The sequence below is a fragment of the Mauremys reevesii genome, linkage group 2 (assembly GCF_016161935.1).
Source record: "Mauremys reevesii isolate NIE-2019 linkage group 2, ASM1616193v1, whole genome shotgun sequence".
Taxonomy (NCBI): Eukaryota; Metazoa; Chordata; order Testudines; family Geoemydidae; genus Mauremys; species Mauremys reevesii.
The window spans coordinates 286,953,547-286,971,166 of record NC_052624.1 but is presented as its reverse complement, the minus strand read 5'-3'; the positions used below and the strand labels follow the sequence as shown (position 1 = coordinate 286,971,166).

The 17,620-nt window shown below is 61.9% G+C and overlaps 1 protein-coding gene across 2 annotated transcripts in view; it reads right to left on the bottom strand.

Annotated features, from left to right (window-relative positions):
* LOC120396442 (microtubule-actin cross-linking factor 1-like) overlaps positions 1 to 17,620 on the bottom strand; it is an 82,557-nt gene that overhangs the window by 11,125 nt on the left and 53,812 nt on the right. For both annotated transcript variants that reach the window (XM_039521324.1, XM_039521325.1), the window contains exons 20-25: positions 14,056 to 14,215; positions 12,280 to 12,477; positions 10,071 to 10,196; positions 8,636 to 8,779; positions 5,759 to 5,947; positions 3,303 to 3,417 (exon numbers count right to left, since the gene is read on the bottom strand). In XM_039521324.1, coding sequence (XP_039377258.1) covers positions 3,303 to 3,417; positions 5,759 to 5,947; positions 8,636 to 8,779; positions 10,071 to 10,196; positions 12,280 to 12,477; positions 14,056 to 14,215 — 932 coding nt within the window. The remainder of the gene's footprint in view (positions 1 to 3,302; positions 3,418 to 5,758; positions 5,948 to 8,635; positions 8,780 to 10,070; positions 10,197 to 12,279; positions 12,478 to 14,055; positions 14,216 to 17,620) is intronic.

Here is a 17,620-nt window from a genome sequence, read left to right as displayed (position 1 = left end):
GAGGTCTCACAGGACATGTGACCGTGTCACCTGGTACTGGAATCCATCTTAAACCTGGTGCCTTTCCATATAGAAGGAGGGGTGGGGACCCAGAGACAAAAGATTCCCACCTTGTGCCAAAGCCATAAAAGGGGGTGGAACAGAACAAAGGGAGCAGCCAGCCATGAGAAATCCCCTAGTTACCACCTAAGGTGCCTGCTGGAACTAACAAGGTCTGTACCAGGGGAAAGGATGGGCCCAGACTAGGAAGGAGTCTGGTCTGTGAAAGAAGCTTATTGGAACATCTCTGAGAGTGAGATTTACCTGTATTCAGCTTCTTAATGTATTAGGCTTAGACGTGCGTGTTTTATTTTGCTTGGTAACTTACTTTGTTCTGTCTGTTACTACTTGGGAACCACTTAAATTCTACTTTTTATACTTAATAAAATCACTTTTGTTTATTAATTAACCCAGAGTAGTGTATCAGAGGGGTAGCCGTGTTAGTCTGGATCTGTAAAAGCAGCAAAGAATCCTGTGGCACCTTATAGACTAACAGACGTTTTGCAGCATGAGCTTTCGTGGGTGAATACCCACATCTTCGGATGCAAGCAGTGGAAATTTCCAGGGGCAGGTATATACATGTGCAAGCAAGAAGCAAGCAGCTGAGGTGTGAAAACCAAGGGAGGAGACACTGGTTCTGTAGTTGGCAAGCCATTCACAGTCTTTGTTTAATCCTGAGCTGATGGTGTCAAATTTGCAGATGAACTGGAGCTCAGCAGTTTCTCTTTGAAGTCTGGTCCTGAAGTTTTTTTGCTGCAGGATGGCCACCTTAAGATCTGCTATTGTGTGGCCAGGGAGGTTGAAGTGTTCTCCTACAGGTTTTTGTATATTGCCATTCCTAATATCTGATTTGTGTCCATTTATCCTTTTCCGTAGAGACTGTCCAGTTTGGCCGATGTACATAGCAGAGGGGCATTGCTGGCATATGATGGCATATATTACATTGGTGGACGTGCAGGTGAATGAACCGGTGATGGTGTGGCTGATCTGGTTAGGTCCTGTGATGGTGTTGCTGGTGTAGATATGTTGGCAGAGTTGGCAGCGAGGTTTGTTGCATGGGTTGGTTCCTGAGCTAGAGTTACTATGGTGCGGTGTGCAGTTACTGGTGAGAATATGCTTCAGGTTGGCAGGTTGTCTGTGGGCGAGGACTGGCCTGCCACCCAAGGCCTGTGAAAGTGTGGGATCATTGTCCAGGATGGGTTGTAGATCCCTGATGATGCGTTGGAGGGGTTTTAGCTGGGGACTGTATGTGATGGCCAGTGGAGTCCTGTTGGTTTCTTTCTTGGGTTTGTCTTGCAGTAGGAGGCTTCTGGGTACACGTCTGGCTCTGTTGATCTGTCTCCTTATTTCCTCGCGGGTACTGTAGTTTTGAGAATGCTTGGTGGAGATTTTGTAGGTGTTGGTCTCTGTCTGTGGGGTTAGAGCAGATGCGGTTGTACCTCAGTGCTTGGCTGTAGACAATGGATCTTGTGGTGTGCCCGGGATGGAAGCTGGAGGCATGAAGGTAGGCATAGCGGTCGGTAGGTTTTCGGTATAGGGTGGTGTTAATGTGACCATCAATTATTTGCACCGTAGTGTCTAGGAAGTGGACCTCCCGTGTAGATTGGTCCAGGCTGAGGTTGATGGTGGGGTGGAAGCTGTTGAAATCGTGGTGGAATTTTTCCAGAGTCTCCTTCCCATGGGTCCAGATGATGAAGATGTCATCAATGTAGCGTAGGTAGAGAAGGGGCGTGAGTGGACGGGAGCTGAGGAAGCGTTGTTCTAGGTCAGCCATAAAAATATTGGCATATTGTGGGGCCATGCGGGTGCCCATAGCGGTGCCACTGATCTGGAGATATATATTGTCATCAAATTTGAAATAGTTGTGTCTGAGGATAAAGGCACAGAGCTCAGCAACCAGTTGTGCTGTGGCATCATCAGGGATACTGTTCTTGACAGCTTGTATTCCATCAGTGTGTGGGATGTTTGTGTAGAGAGCCTCTACATCCATGGTGGCCAGGATGGTGTTTTCTGGAAGGTCACCAATGTATTGTAGTTTCCTCAGGAAATCAGTGGTGTCACGGAGATAGCTGGGAGTGCTGGTGGCGTAGGGTCTGAGCAGAGAGTCCACATATCCAGACAGTCCTTCAGTGAGAGTGCCAATGCCCGAGATGATGGGGCGTCCAGGATTTCCGGGTTTGTGGATCTTGGGCAGTAGATAGAATAGCCCTGGTCGGGGCTCTAAGGGTATGTTGATTTGTTCCGGTGTTAGTGTAGGGAGTGTCCTGAGTAGATGGTGCAGTTTCTTAGTGTATTCCTCAGTGGGATCTGAGGGAAGTGGCCTGTAGAAGTTGGTGTTGGAGAGTTGTCTGGCGGCCTCCTTTTGGTAGTCAGACCTATTCATGATGACAACAGCACCTCCTTTATCAGCCTCTTTGATTATAATGTCAGGATGGTTTCCCTGGAAATTTCCACCACTTGCATCCGAAGAAGTGGGTATTCACCCACGAAAGCTCATGCTGCAAAACGTCTGTTAGTCTATAAGGTGCCACAGGATTCTTTGTTGCCCTAACCCAGAGTAAGTGATTAATACCTGGGGGAGCAAACAGCTGTGCATAGCTCTCTGTCAGTGTTATAGAGGGCGGCCAATTTAAGAGTATAAGCTGTATACAGAGTAAAACGGATTTATTTGGGGTTTGGATCCCATTGGGAGCTGGGTGTCTGGGTGCTGGAGAGAGGTGACCTGCTGAGCAGTTTTTGGTTAAAGTCTGTAGCTTTGGGGCATGTGGTTCAGACCTGGGTCTGTGTTGCAGCAGGCTGGCGTGTCTGGCTCAACCAGGCAGGGTTCTGGAGTCCCAAGCTGGCAGGGAAAACAGGCTGAGAGGTAATTTCAGCACATCAGGTGACGGTCCCAAGGGGGTCTGTGTGACCGAACCCATCACAAGGGGGCAGTGAGGGGGGCTCCAGGGGGAAGTGGGAGGTGGCAGATTGTGGGGGCAGCAAGAGGGGCTCAAGGGGGCAGTGAGGGGGGCTCAAGAGGGCAGTGGGAGGTGGCAGATTGTGGGGGGCAGTGAGGGGGGGCTCCAGGGGGCAGTGGGAGATGGCAGATTGTGGGGAGCAGCGAGGGTGGCTCTAAGGGGCAGTGAGGGGGGCTCTAGGGGGCAGTGAGGGGGGCTCCAGGGGGACGTGGGGGGTGGCAGAGTGTGGGGGGCAGTGAGGGGGGCTCCAGGGGGCAGCGAGGGGGGTCCAGGTGCAGGCGTGGGAGCCAGCGGGGGCACCCTTACCTGCAGCCAGCCTGCGGGTGGCCGGCAGCCCCAGCTCCGGGGCCAGCTTGCGCTTGCAGCTCTTCGTGACCTTCTCCACATCCGGCTGTTTGCGGTTCAGCTCCTCCATGAACTCCTGGGCAGGAGAGTCGGCGTGAGGGGGAGCAGGGCCCGGGCTCCTCCCAGCGGGGCCCCCATGATGCGTGCGCCCCACCACTGGGGGCTGGCGGGCAGGGCCCCAGTACAAGCCAGGGCAGATCCCATGGGCCAGCTGGGCGGTTCTGCCTGGGGCCAGGCTGGTCACTGGGGCAGGGCCCTGTCGCCCCCCCGCTCTGAGTGGGCCACAGAGCAACCAGGCCCAGCCCCAAAGAGCTTCTAGGCTGAGTGCGGCAGTGGGGGCGAGGGACATCACTGCCCCATGGGGGTGGGGTGGGTCAGAGCCCCATGGGGCCAGGACAGTGCGGCGGTGGGGGCGAGGACATCACTGCCCCATGGGGGTGAGGGGGAGGGTCAGAGCCCCATGGGAGCAGGGCAGTGCGGCGGTGGGGGCGAGGACATCACTGCCCCATGGGGGTGGGGTGGGTCAGAGCCCCATGGGGCCAGGGCAGTGCGGCGGTGGGGGCGAGGACATCACTGCCCCATGGGGGTGAGGGGGAGGGTCAGAGCCCCATGGGAGCAGGGCAGTGCGGCGGTGGGGGCGAGGACATCACTGCCCCATGGGGGTGGGGTGGGTCAGAGCCCCATGGGGCCAGGACAGTGCGGCAGTGGGGGCGAGGACATCATTGCCCCATGGGGGTGGGGTGGGTCAGAGCCCCATGGGGCCAGGACAGTGCGGCGGTGGGGGCGAGGACATCACTGCCCCATGGGGGTGGGGCAGGGGGAGGGTCAGAGCCCCATGGGAGCAGGGCAGTGCGGCAGTGGGGGCGAGGACATCACTGCCCCATGGGGGTGTGGGGGTGGGTCAGAGCCCCATGGGGCCAGGACAGTGCGGCTGTGGGGGCGAGGACATCACTGCCCCATGGGGGTGGGGTGGGTCAGAGCCCCATGGGGCCAGGACAGTGGGGCGGTGGGGGCGAGGACATCACTGCCCCATGGGGGTGAGGGGGAGGGTCAGAGCCCCATGGGGCCAGGGCAGTGCGGCAGTGGGGGCGAGGACATCATTGCCCCATGGGGTGGGGGAGGGTCAGAGCCCCATGGGAGCAGGGCAGTGCGGCCGTGGGGGCGAGGACAACACTGCCTCTTGGGGGGGGGGCAGGGGGGTCAGGCCCTGGGCCAGTAGGGGCAAGAAGCAGTGATGTGCTGAGCTGGGCAGTGGATGGCAGAGGAGGGGATGGTAGGGGATGGCCGGGGGCAGGGGCAGGGAAGGTGTTGGGGGGGACAGAGGGGCAGCAGAGGGAATGGCAGGGGTGTGGCAGGGGCAGAGGGGGAATGGCAGCGGAGGGGCAGCAGGGGAATGGCAGGGGTGGCGGGGGCAGAGGGAATGGCAGCGGAGGGGCAGCAGAGGAATGGCAGGGGTGGCGGGGCAGGGGTGGCGGGGGCAGATGGGGAATAGCAGTAGAGGGGCAGCAGAGGGGAATGGCAGGGGTGTGGCGGGGGCAGAGGGGCAGCAGGGGATGGCAGCAGAGGGGCAGCAGGGGAATGGCAGGGGTGGCGGGGCAGGGGTGTGGCGGGGGCAGATGGGGAATGGCAGCGGAGGGGGCAGCAGAGGGGAATGGCAGGTGTGTGGCGGGGCAGAGGGAGAATGGCAGCGGAGGGGCAGCAGAGGGAATGGCAGGGGTGGCGGGGGCAGAGGGGGAATGGCAGCGGAGGGCAGCAGGGGAATGGCAGCGGAGGGCAGCAGAGGAATGGCAGGGGTGGCGGGGCAGGGGTGGCGGGGCAGATGGGGAATGGCAGTAGAGGGTGGCAGAGGGGCAGCAGAGGGGAATGGCAGGTGTGTGGCGGGGCAGAGGGGGAATGGCAGCGGAGGGGCAGCAGGGGAAATGGCAGGGGTGGCGGGGGCAGACGGGGATGGCAGCGGAGGGCAGCAGAGGGGAATGGCAGGGGCGGCGGGGCAGGGGGAATGGCAGCAGACGGGGATGGCAGCGGAGGGGGCAGCAGAGGGGAATGGCAGGGGTGTGGCGGGGCAGGGGCGGCGGGGCAGATGGGGAATGGCAGCAGTGGGGGCAGCGGAGGGGCAGCAGAGGAATGGCAGGCGGCGGGGCAGGGGCGGCGGGGCAGATGGGGAATGGCAGCAGTGGGGCAGCAGAGGGGCAGCAGAGCGGAATGGCAGGGGTGGCGGGGCAGAGGGGCAGCAGGGGATGGCAGCGGAGGGGGCAGCAGAGGGGAATGGCAGGGGTGTGGCGGGGCCGGGGGTGGTGGGGGCAGAGGGGGGAATGGCAGTAGAGGGGGCAGCAGAGGGGAATGGCAGGGGGCGGCGGGGGCAGATGGGGGATGGCAGCAGAGGGGGCAGGTACCGGCCCCGGCCCCGGCCCCGTTACCACGTGCTGGGAGCTGAGCTCCTCCAGCTGCTGGGCGTCGTCGGGCAGCGTCTCCTGGTCCCTCAGGCTCAGCGACTCCTCGGCAGCCGCGATCCAGTCGACGAGCCGGCCCATCTCCTCCCGCTCTGCGGCCAGCCTGGCCGTCTGGGCCTGGAGCCGCTCACCCTGCTGCTGGGCCCAGCTCAGCACCTGCACACACGGGCAGTGACCGGGGGGCAGCTTGGAGCAGAGACTGGGGGGAGGCACCCCCTGGCCACAGGGGGAGCAATGAGGGCACAAGCAGGCCTGTGGGCAGAGGGCATCAAGGGTACGAATTGGGGGCCCATGGGCCCAGGGCACCAAGGACACTGACCGTGGACCCCATGGGAAAAGGGAACGGGGGACATGGACTGAGGGGCAGCAGGGACACAGACCGGGGGGCCCACGGGCACCGAGGACACGGCGTGGAGCCCCATGGGCACAGGGCGCCGCAGGCAGAGACCGGGGCCCCGTGGGCGCAGGGCGCCGCAGGCGGAGACCGGGGCCCCGTGGGCGCAGGGCGCCGCAGGCGGAGACCGGGGCCCCGTGGGCGCGGGGCGCCGCAGGCGGAGACCGGGGCCCCCGTGGGCGCGGGGCGCCGCAGGCGAGACCGGGGCCCCGTGGCGAGGCGCCGAGGCGGAGACCGGGGCCCCGTGGGCGCAGGGCGCCGCAGGCGGAGACCGGGGCCCCGTGGGCGCAGGGCGCCGCAGGCGGAGACCGGGGTGTGACGTTATTGATATAAATGGGAACCATATAGAACATGGGTTGCAACCAAGGTCCTGTAGTGGCACCAAACCTTGGGTAAAGGGGGTCATATAAGGTGTCTAAGACCAGGTTCTGGGTTGCTGGTTATGATTATGCTGTCTGTGTGTCTGTGTATCATTTAGTAGTTGAAGTTATAAGTATTCGCTCTGTACTGTCTGTATTTTGTATTATGCTCTGCCTCTGGGAAGTGTCCCAGACAAAGCTGATGTTAGCCCGGCATAGCTGGCTTGATGGCCCATTAAAGGGCCATCAGCTACACAATGGACCCATGGAGCGAAGGCAGACACGCCTTGTGACTCAGCAAAGTATGCAGGAACTGGCCCATGTGACTCCAGGCTCCATATTTTTGCTGTAAGTTTCCACCGTGAGGACAAAGGGATTCTTACACCTGGAAAAGTCTATATAAGGCTGATGCCTCATCTCCATCTTGTCTTCAATCCTGCTTCTGACCTCTGGAGGGACTTTGCCACAAACTGAAGCTCTACACCAGGGACTGATGACCCATCCCAGCGGGGGATGTTCCAGAGACTTAATCTAAACCTGCAGTTTACTCCATCACTGCTGCAAGCCTGAACCAAGAACTTTGCCATCACTGTATGTAATTGATTCCATTTAACCAATTCTACCTCTCTTCTCTACCTTTTTCCCTTTGTAAATAAACCTTTAGATTTTAGATTCTAAAGGATTGGCAACAGCGTGATTTGTGGGTAAGATCTGATGTGTATATTGACCTGGGTCTGGGGCTTGGTCCTTTGGGATTGAGAGAACCGTTTTCTTTTATTGGGGTGTTGGTTTTCATAACCATTCATCCCCAGGACGAGTGCACTGGTGGTGATACTGGGAGACTGGAGTGGCTAAGGAAATTGCTTGTGTGACTTGTGGTTAGCCAGTGGAGTGAGACCAAAGTCCTTTTGTCTGGCTGGTTTGGTTTGCCTTAGAGGTGGAAAAACCCCAGCCTAGGGCTGTAACTGCCCTGTTTGAGCAATTGGTCCTGATTTGGCACTCTCAGTTGGGTCCCGCCAGAACCGCATCGTCACACAGGGCCCCGTGGGCGCGGGGCGCCGCAGGCGGAGACCGGGGCCCCGTGGGCGCAGGGCGCCGCAGGCGGAGACCGGGGCCCCGTGGGCGCAGGGCGCCGCAGGCGGAGACCGGGGCCCCGTGGGCGCCGGGCGCCGCAGGCGGAGACCGGGGCCCCGGGGGCGCAGGGCGCCGCAGGCGGAGACCGGGGCCCCGTGGGCGCAGGGCGCCGCAGGCAGAGACCGGGGCCCCGTGGGCACAGGGTGCCGCAGATAGAGACCGGGGCCCTGTGGGCACAGCTATGGCACTGTGTCTCCATAAGGGTGTCTGTCACTTGTCTATGCTGCACTGTGTCCAGGGGTGATTTGGCCACTTCATGTCCAGTGTTGTGACAGGCTCAGGTGGGGAGGCCTGGCAGGCTCACGGGGGGGGGGGGGGGGGTAACCAATCAAACAGGTTCCACACCCTCCCCACAAGGGAGATGCAGCAGGAAGCCAGTGACTGTCACCTGTCAGCTGCTCTGCTGGGGCAGCCCGTGGGTGTTCTCCCGGACAGACCCTGCTGGGTGCCCCGGCCAGCCGGGCCAGAACCCACGGAAGGGTGAGGGGAGCGGGGCCACGCAGGGCCTGTCCTACTGCAGAGCGGGCTGGGAGCACAGGGCTGAGCAGGAGGGGATGTGCGCTGCTGAGGAGGCAGGCAAGGTCTGGCCTGGTGTGTCTGGCGCTGGACAGCGGGAGGAGGGCAGCCCGACCACCTGCGGCTAGAGCCCGTCCCACTGGTACAGACTGCATGCCGGGCCTGTGGGAATCCCCTCAGCTCCCAAGCCCCCAAGCCCTGCCCCAGGGCCCACCACCACGCAGGGCAGGCACTGAAGAAGTCCCAGGGTCTGGGGCAGGAAGAGCCTGGGCGGGGGGCCGAGGTCAAGGGGAAAGGGGAGATGCAGGTGGCCAGCCCAGGCCCAGTGTGGGCCGTGTGCTGGGCCGCGGGAGCCCATGCACCCCAGCTCATCCCCTGGGATGCTGGCCGGCGCCCTGAGGCTCTGCCTGCCCCGGCCCGGCGGGCTCTGCTCACACTCACCTCCTGGAAGCGGCTCTTGGCCACGGTGATCCAGGACTTGATGGTGACGACGGAGTCGGGGTGGCAGGCAGACAGGATCTCCTCTCCCAGGGACGTGATGCACTCCAGCTCGAGCTGCTGGCACTGCAGAGTCTTCATCAGCTCCTGCTCCGGACGCAAGGGCAGCTCAGCTCCGCAGCGTGTCCGAGAGCTGCAGAGCCGGGCTGGGGGGGCTGCCGAGCTGGGCTGGGGGAGGGCTGCAGAGCGGAGCTGGGGGGGCTGCCGAGCGGGGCTGGGGGCTGCCGAGCCGAGATGAGGGGGGCTGCTGAGCTGGGCTGAGGGGGGTGCCAATCGGGGCTGGGGCCGCTGCTGAGCCGGGCTGAGGGGGCTGCGAGTGGGACTGAGGGGTTCCAGGCCGGGCTGAGGGGGCTGCCGAGCTGGGCTGGGGGAGGGCTGCTGAATGGGGCTGGGGGGGCTGCCGAGCGGGGCTGGGGGGGCTGCCGAGCCAAGATGAGGGGGGCTGCCGAGCTGGGCTGAGGGGGCTGCCGATCGGGGCTGGGGCCGCTGCTGAGCCGGCCTCAGGGGGGCTGCCGAGCTGGGCTGAGGGGGGCTGCCAAGCTGGGCTGAGGGGGGCTGCCGAGTAGGACTGGGGAGGCTGCCGAGCCGGGATGAGGGGGGTTCCAAGCCAGGCTGAGGGGGCTGCTAGGATGGGCTAAGGGGGACTGCGAGTGGGACTGAGGTGGGGTCCAGGCCGGGCTGAGGGGGGCTGCCGAGTGGGACTGAGGGAGGTTCCGGGCGGAGGGGGGCTGCCGAGCGGGGCTGAGGGAGGTTCCAGGCCAGGCTGAGGGGGGTTCCAGGCCGGGCTGAGGGGGGCTGCCGAGCGGGGCTGAGGGAGGTTCCAGGCTGAGGGGGGCTGCCGAGCGGGGCTGAGGGAGGTTCCAGGCCAGGCTGAGGGGGGTTCCAGGCCGGGCTGAGGGGGGCTGCCGAGTGGGACTGAGGGGGGTTCCAGGCCGGGCTGAGGGGGGCTGCCGAGCGGGGCTGAGGGGGGTTCCAGGCTGAGGGGGCTGCCGAGCCGGGCTGAGGGGGCTCCATTGGGATGGAGACGTAGTGCCAGCGTGGTGGCTGCAGAGACCCGGTCCTGAGGCCTGGGGATGCAGAGGCTGCCTGGCAAGACAAGGGGTCAAAGCCCCCTCACTTTGGCCGGCAGGATGGGGCCAGGGCTGGGCCAAGGGAGAGCTCCTGCCTCGCCCTGCCCTGCCCGGGGCGTGGCCAGGACCAGACTTGGGGCATGGCAGGGGGCAGGAGCTGACACTGGGTGGTGGGGGCCAGAGGCCAAGTGCCCCTGTCTCCAGGCCAGAGTGCGAGGCAGCGGAGCTGGCACCCCGGGCTCTGCTCCAGGCCTGGCTGCACCCAGCCAGGAGGAGAGGGGGCAGGAGCTGGGGTGGGGGGCACTCACTTGCAGCTGGCTCTGGCACTCGCGCATGGCCGCCTCCTCCTCCGGGAAGACGCCGTGCCGGAGGGTTTTCTCCGACTCAGCCAGGTGGGCCAGGAACGAGCGCACCAGGGTGTGGAACTCCTCCGCCTGCACAGGACAGCAAGGGTTGGACTTGGCAGGGACCGGGCCGCTGCCCCCTCTTGCCCGGCTCGACCCCCGCGTGGCCAGGCGGCCTGCTGGCCCTGTCCCAGCGGGGGGGGGCTGGGGGGTTAGCTCAGCCCGACACTCTCCACAGACGGGCCAAAGGGCCGCGAGTCCCCGACGGCGTCGCGCAGACCGGCCTGGTCTCCCTGGGAATCTGTTTCGCAGTGACCCAGGCAGCCCGGGAAGCTGGCCCAGTGAGACCGGCGCCATCCCTGTGTGGCCCCTGCGATTTCGGGCCAAGAGCAGCTCCTGGGGGTTCAGCTCAAACCGACTGGGCACAGGACTGAGCTAACCCGCAATGGCCTCTCCTGGACTGAAATCGGCACGTCCACACTAGCGCCCCAGGCTGCAACCCTCCTCACCGGAGAGTGGTGCTGCTTCCCTGCCTGGAGAGGGCCTGCGATAGCTCCCTCCGCCTGCCCTAAACAACCCTCCACATGCCTGCCTAGCCTGGGCCCCTGGCCACGGCTCCCTGCCCTTCTAGCCTAGTCTGGGGTCCCAGCCTCACAGCCACGGCCCCCTGCCCTGCCTGCCCAGTCTGGGGCCACGGCCCCCTGCCCTCCCTGCCTAGCCTGGGCCCCTGGCCACGGCCCCCTGCCCTCCCTGCCTAGCCTGGGCCCCTGGCCACGGCCCCCTGCCCTTCTAGCCTAGTCTGGGCCCCTGGCCACGGCCCCCTGCCCTTCTAGCCTAGTCTGGGCCCCTGGCCACGGCCCCCTGCCCTCCCTGCCAAGCCAGGGCCCCTGGCCACGGCCCCTGCCCTCCCTGCTAGTCTGGGGCCCCAGCCCCTGCCCTCCCTGCCCTGCCTGCTAGTCTGCGTCCCCGGCCCCCTGCCCTGCCTGCCTAGCCTGGGCCCCTGGCCACGGCCCCCTGCCCTCCCTGCCTAGCCTGGGCCCCTGGCCACGGCCCCCTGCCCTCCCTGCCTAGCCTGGGCCCCTGGCCACGGCCCCCTGCCCTCCCTGCCTAGCCTGGGCCCCTGGCCACGGCCCCCTGCCCTCCCTGCCTAGCCTGGGCCCCTGGCCACGGCCCCCTGCCCTCCCTGCCTAGCCTGGGCCCCTGGCCACGGCCCCCTGCCCTCCCTGCTAGTCTGGGGCCCCAGCCCCCTGCCCTCCCTGCCCTGCCTGCTAGTCTGCGTCCCCGGCCCCCAGCCCAGCCTGCCTAGCCTGGGGCCCTGGCCCCGGCCCCCTGCCCTCCCTGCCTAGCCTGGGCCCCTGGCCACGGCCCCCTGCCCTCCCTGCCTAGCCTGGTCCCCTGGCCACGGCTCCCTGCCCTCCCTGCCCAGTCTGGGGCCATGGCTCCCTGCCCTGCCTGCGAGTCTGCGGCCCCAGCCCCCCACCCGGCCTGCCCAGTCTGCGGCCACGGCCCCCCGCCCTCCCTGCCCAGTCTGCAGCCACGGCCCCCTGCCCTGCCTGCCCAGTCTGCGGCCACGGCCCCCTGCCCTCCCTGCCCAGTCTGGGGCCACGGCCCCCCGCCCTCCCTGCCCAGTCTGGGGCCACGGCCCCCTGCCCTGCCTGCTAGTCTGCGGCCACGGCCCCCCGCCCTCCCTGCCCAGTCTGGACCCCGGGCCCCCTGCCCTCCCTGCCCAGTCTGCGGCCACGGCCCCCCGCCCTCCCTGCCCAGTCTGCGGCCACGGCCCCCCGCCCTGACTGCCCTGTCTGGGGCCACGGCCCCCTGCCCAGTCTGGACCCCGGGCCCCCTGCCCTCCCTGCCCAGTCTGCGGCCACGGCCCCCTGCCCTGCCTGCTAGTCTGGACCCCGGGCCCCCTGCCCTCCCTGCCCAGTCTGGGGCCACGGCCCCCTGCCCTCCCTGCCCAGTCTGGGACCCCAGCCACGGCCCCCCGCCCTGCCTCCTAATCTGGGCCCCCGGCCACAGCCCCCTGCCCTTCCTGCTAGTTTGGCCCCCCTGCCACGGTCCCCCGCCCTGCCTCCTAATCTGTACCCCTGGCCACAGCCCCCTGCCCTCCCCGGCTAGTCTGGGGTCCCAACCCCACAGCCACGGCCCCCTGCCCTCCCTCTCTCCCTCCTCTCACCTGCTGTAATGAAGCCTCCAGCCGGCCCTGCTTGGAGATGGAGAGTTTGCAGATCAGGTCCCAGCGGCCGCTCAGCTCCTCCATTTGCTTCTGCAGCCACTGGGAGTCGACGCTGCTGCTGCCCCGAGTCAGGTCCCTCACCGAGCGCTTCAGCATCTTAATGCAGCTGGCTCGCTTGCCCAGCTCCTTCTGGAAAGCCTGCGGGGGAGAGCAGCTGTGGGCGGGGGTCCCGCTGGGGTGGGACTGTGCAAGGTCCGTGTCAGAGCAGCTGCAGGGAGCCCTTGGCCCACAGCTCTGCTTGTCCCCGAGGCCCCAGGCATGGAGCTGAGTGGGACTCTCGCTGGGCACTCTCTTTGCCTGGGCGGCCGTGCCCAGCTGGGAGCCCAGGCTGCCGGGCAAGAGAGACGCCTGCCGGGGCCTGTTGCGGCTGGAAGGTGCCAGGGAGACAGAGCGTCGGCATTTCTGGACAAGCTCCCGCCCCAGCGTGCATCAGCCCCGCATCCCGGGTGGGGATTGTGCATCCTGGAGAGTGTGGGACAGGGGCAGGCAGAATCGGGGGGCACGGCTGTGACAGTGCCCCCCATAAGGCTTTATGGAAATGTACTTATGAATATAAATATGACATGACTGGAATGTTTTACGCTATGTATGCTGTGTAACGTATCTCTGTAGAGGTCATGAGCTACTGAATCTATTCATCCTATTTGTATCCATGTGTCATTGTTGTACTCGAAGTTATGAATATTGGTTGTCTACTGCTTTGATTTTAAGTAGCCTCAGTAAAGCATTTGGGCAGCTTCTTTAGAAAGGAATTGGCAAGTTAAGTGCCCAGTCAAGAAACACTTAACGGACAATGGATCTTGGAAGGCTCCAATCCACATAAGGAGCCTACCCGAGGACGTGCAAGGCAGCATGTGAACCGTGGCTGCTACCTGTACGTTCTGAGTCATGCGTGGACATGTGACTTGCCCACGTGACGCCAAAACTCCATCTTGGAGCTGGGATTCTACACAGAGGGCAGGAGGGGACCCCTGGGAGACACCTCCATTTTGTCTTCAGCTGGTGTAAGACATAGTCTCCGCACCTCCAAGAGATGCCTGAAAGGAACTGGAACAAAGGACACTAACCACAGCGGTGGGAGTGATTGCTGGACCCAGCCTAGAAGGAGGCTAGTCTGTAAAAGAGGCTTCTTGGAACATCTCTGAGGGTGAGATTTACCTGTATTCAGCTTCTTAATGTATTCGGCGTAGACTTGCGGGTTTTGTTTTATTTTGCTTGGTAATTCACTTTGTTCCTCCTGTTACTACTTGGAACCACTTAAATCCACTTAAACCACTTTTTGTATTTAATAAAATCACTTTTTACTTATTAGCCCAGAGTCTGTATTAATACCTGGGGAGGGGGCAAGCCGCTGTGCATCTCTCTCTGTCAGTGTTCTAGGGGGCGAACAATGTGTGAGTTTACCCTGTGTAAGCTTTATCCAGGGCAAAAGGGATTGATTTGGGGTTTGGACCCCACTGGGAGTTGGGCAGCTGAGCGTTAGAGGCAGGAGCACTTCTGAAGCTGCTTTCAGTTAAGCCTGCAGTTTGTGGGACGTGGTTCAGACCTGGGTCCGTGTTTGTGGCTGGCAAGCGTGTCTGGCCCAACCAGGCAGGGCTCTGGAGTCCCAGGCTGGCAGGGAAAGCAGGGGCAGAAGTAGTCTTGGCACATCAGTTGGCCACCCCAAGGGGGTCTCTGTGATCCAACCTGTCACAGCGGCACCAGAGGAATACAGACCTTGTGCTTGTCCATGAGGTCGCTGACCAGGTCGCGATCCCCCCCAACCGGCACCTCCTCACACAGCTGCGGCTCGGCCCGGTACAGCCAGTCCAGCAGGGCTTGCAGGGCGTCCGTGAACTTGCCCGAGAATAGCAGGCTCTCCTCCAGCTTGTGCTGCCTGAAAGGGAACGGGCGATGGGCAGCGACCAGGCCATGGGCAGGCCTGGGGCAGGCAGATGGTCACGCTGCCCTGGGAAGGTTCGTCCCCCAGCCGGGAGAGTGTGTGTAGAGTGGGGGCCATGCCCATGCAGCGTGTGTGTGTTTGTGTGTGTGTGTGTAATGTGGGCCCCGCCCCTGCGGCGTGTGTGTGTAACATGAGCCCTGCCCCTGCAGTGTGTGTGTGTGTGTGTGTGTGTGTAATGTGGGCCCCGCCCCTGCGGCGTGTGTGTGTAACATGAGCCCTGCCCCTGCAGTGTGTGTGTGTGTGTGTGTGTGTAATGGCCCCGCCCCTGCAGTGTGTGTGTGTGTGTGTGTAATGGCCCCGCCCCTGCAGTGTGTGTGTATGTGTGGAGTGGGGTCCCTGCCCCCGCAGTGTGTGTGTGTCACATGAGCCCTGCCCCTGCAGTGTGTGTGTGTGTGTGTGTGTGTGATGTGGGCCCCGCCCCTGCAGCGTGTGTGTGTAACGTGGGCCCTGCCCCTGCAGTGTGTGTTGTGTGTATGTGTAATGTGGGCCCCGCCCCTGCGGCGTGTGTGTGTAACATGAGCCCTGCCCCTGCAGTGTGTGTGTGTGTGATGTGGGCCCCGCCCCTGCGGCGTGTGTGTGTAACATGAGCCCTGCCCATGCAGCGTGTGTGTGTTTGTGTGTAACGTGGGCCCTGCCCCTGCAGTGTGTGTGTGTGTGTGTGTGTGTGTGTGTGTAACGTGGGCCCTGCCCCTGCAGTGTGTGTGTGTGTAATGTGGGCCCCACCCCTGCGGCGTGTGTGTGTAACATGAGCCCTGCCCCTGCAGTGTGTGTGTGTGTGTAATGTGGGCCCCGCCCCGCGGTGTGTGTGTGTAACATGAGCCCTGCCTCTGCAGTGTGTGTGTGTGTGTGTGTGTGTGTCATGTGGGCCCCGCCCCTGCGGCGTGTGTGTGTAACATGAGCCCTGCCCCTGCAGTGTGTGTGTGTGTGGAGTGGGGACCCAGCCCCCGCAGCGTGTGTGTGTGTAATGGCCCCGCCCCTGCAGCGTGTGTGTGTGTGTAATGGCCCCACCCCTGCAGAGTGTGTGTGTGTGTGTGTGTGTGTGTGTGTGTAATGGCCCCACCCCTGCAGCGTGTGTGTGTGTGTGTGTGTAATGGCCCCGCCCCTGCAGCATGTGTGTGTGTGTGTGTGTGTGTGTAATGGCCCTGCCCCTGCAGCGTGTGTGTGTGGGGGCGGGTGGAGTGGGGGCCCTGCCCCTGCAGCATGTGTGTGTGTGTGTGTAATGGCCCCGCCCCTGCAGCATGTGTGTGGGGGGGGGTGGAGTGGGGGCCCTGCCCCCGCAGTGTGTGTGTGGAGTGGGGACCCAGCCCCTGCAGCGTGTGTGTGTGTAATGGCTCTGCCCCTGCAGCATGTGTGTGTGTAATGGCCCCGCCCCTGCAGCGTGTGTGTGTAATGTGGGCCCCGCCCCTGCAGCGGGTGTGTGTGTGTGTGTGTAATGGCCCCGCCCCTGCAGCGTGTGTGGGGGGGGGCGAGTGGAGTGGGGGCCCTGCCCCTGCAGCGTGTGTGTGTTTGTGTGTGTGTAACGTGGGCCCTGCCCCTGCAGTGTGTGTGTGTGTGTGTGTGTGTAATGGCCCCGCCCCTGCAGCGTGTGGGGGGGGTGGAGTGGGGGCTCTGCCCCCGCACTGTGTGCATGACCCAGGGAGAGGAGAAGGTAAGAGTCTAAGGGGGGCATTTGTATGAATTTGCCGAGGTGCCAGTTAGATGTGAAAGCAGAAATCTACCTAACGAGCTGTGCCAATGCGCTGTCACAGCCACTCCTGAGCTGGCCCCACAGGCAAACCCCATTTCCCTGAGCCCAGGCAGCGCTACCTAAGTTAACACTGGGTTCATGGAAACATAGACCCACAGGGTCAGAAGGGCCCGGAAGGGTCATCTAGTCTAACGCCCGCCACGATGCAGGATTGGTTGTGTCTAAACCACCCCAGACAGACAGACGGCTCTTCCTCCTTCAAAAACCTCCAGTGAAGGAGCTGCCACAACCTCCCCAGGCCCCTGCTCTGTCCCACTGTCCGACTGTTCTTACAGGTAGGAAGTTTTTCCTGAGATTTAATCTAAATCTGCTCTGCTGGAGTTTGAGCCCATCGCCTCTTGTCCTGCCCTCTGGGGCAGAGACAACAACTTTTCTCCATTTTGATGGCAGCCTTTCAAGTATCTGAAGACCCCGATCATGCCCCCCAATCTCCTCTTTTCCAAACTAGACATACCCAGGTCCTTCGGCCTTTGCTTCTATGACTTGTGTTCCACCCCTTTGATCATCTTTGTCACTCGCCTCTGGATCCTTTTCAGTTTCTACATCATTTCTATACATTGGTGACCAAAACTGGACACTGTTCTCCAGCTGAGGCCTAACCAGCGCCAAGTAGAGCGGCACTATCACCTCCTGGGACTTGCATGCTGTGACTGTTAATGCAACCTGAAATAGCATCTGCTTTTTTTGTAACAGCCTCGCATTGCTGACTCATGTTGAGGTTGTGATCCACCACAACTCCCAGATCCTCCTCAGCTGTGCTGCTGCCAAGCCAGTTATCCCCCCTGTGACGTTGCACTCCATATGCTTTATGGAAATATGCTTGGAGTGTGATATAATGTAACTGGAATATGCTTAAGGTCTCTTGTAAGGTATCATTACAGAGCTTATTATCTACATAAGAACATAAGAACAGCCGTACTGGGTCAGACCAAAGGTCCATCTAGCCCAGTATCTGTCTACCGACAGTGGCCAATGCCAGGTGCCCAGAGGGAGTGAACCTAGCAGGCAATGATCAAGTGATCTCTCTCCTGCCATCCATCTCCACCCTCTGACAAACAGAGGCTAGGGACACCATTCCTTACCCATCCTGGCTAATAGCCATTAATGGACTTAACCTCCATGAATTTATCCAGTTCTCTTTTAAACACTGTTATAGTCCTAGCCTTCACAACCTCCTCAGGTAAGGAGTTCCACAAGTTGACTGCGCTGTGTGAAGAAGAACTTCCTTGTATTTGTTTTAAACCTGCTGCCTATTAATTTCATTTGGTGACCCCTAGTTCTTGTATTATGGGAATAAGTAAATAACTTTTCCTTATCCACTTTTTCCACATCACTCATGATTTTATATATCTCTATCATATCCCCCCTTAGTCTCCTCTTTTCCAAGCTGAAAAGTCCCAGCCTCTTTACTCTCTCCTCATATGGGACCCTCTCCAAACCCCTAATCATTTTAGTTGCCCTTCTCTGAACCTTTTCTAGTGCAGTATATCTTTTTTGAGGTGAGGAGACAACATCTGTACGCAGTATTCGAGATGTGGGCGTACCATGGATTTATATAAGGGCAATAATATATTCTCAGTCTTATTCTCTAT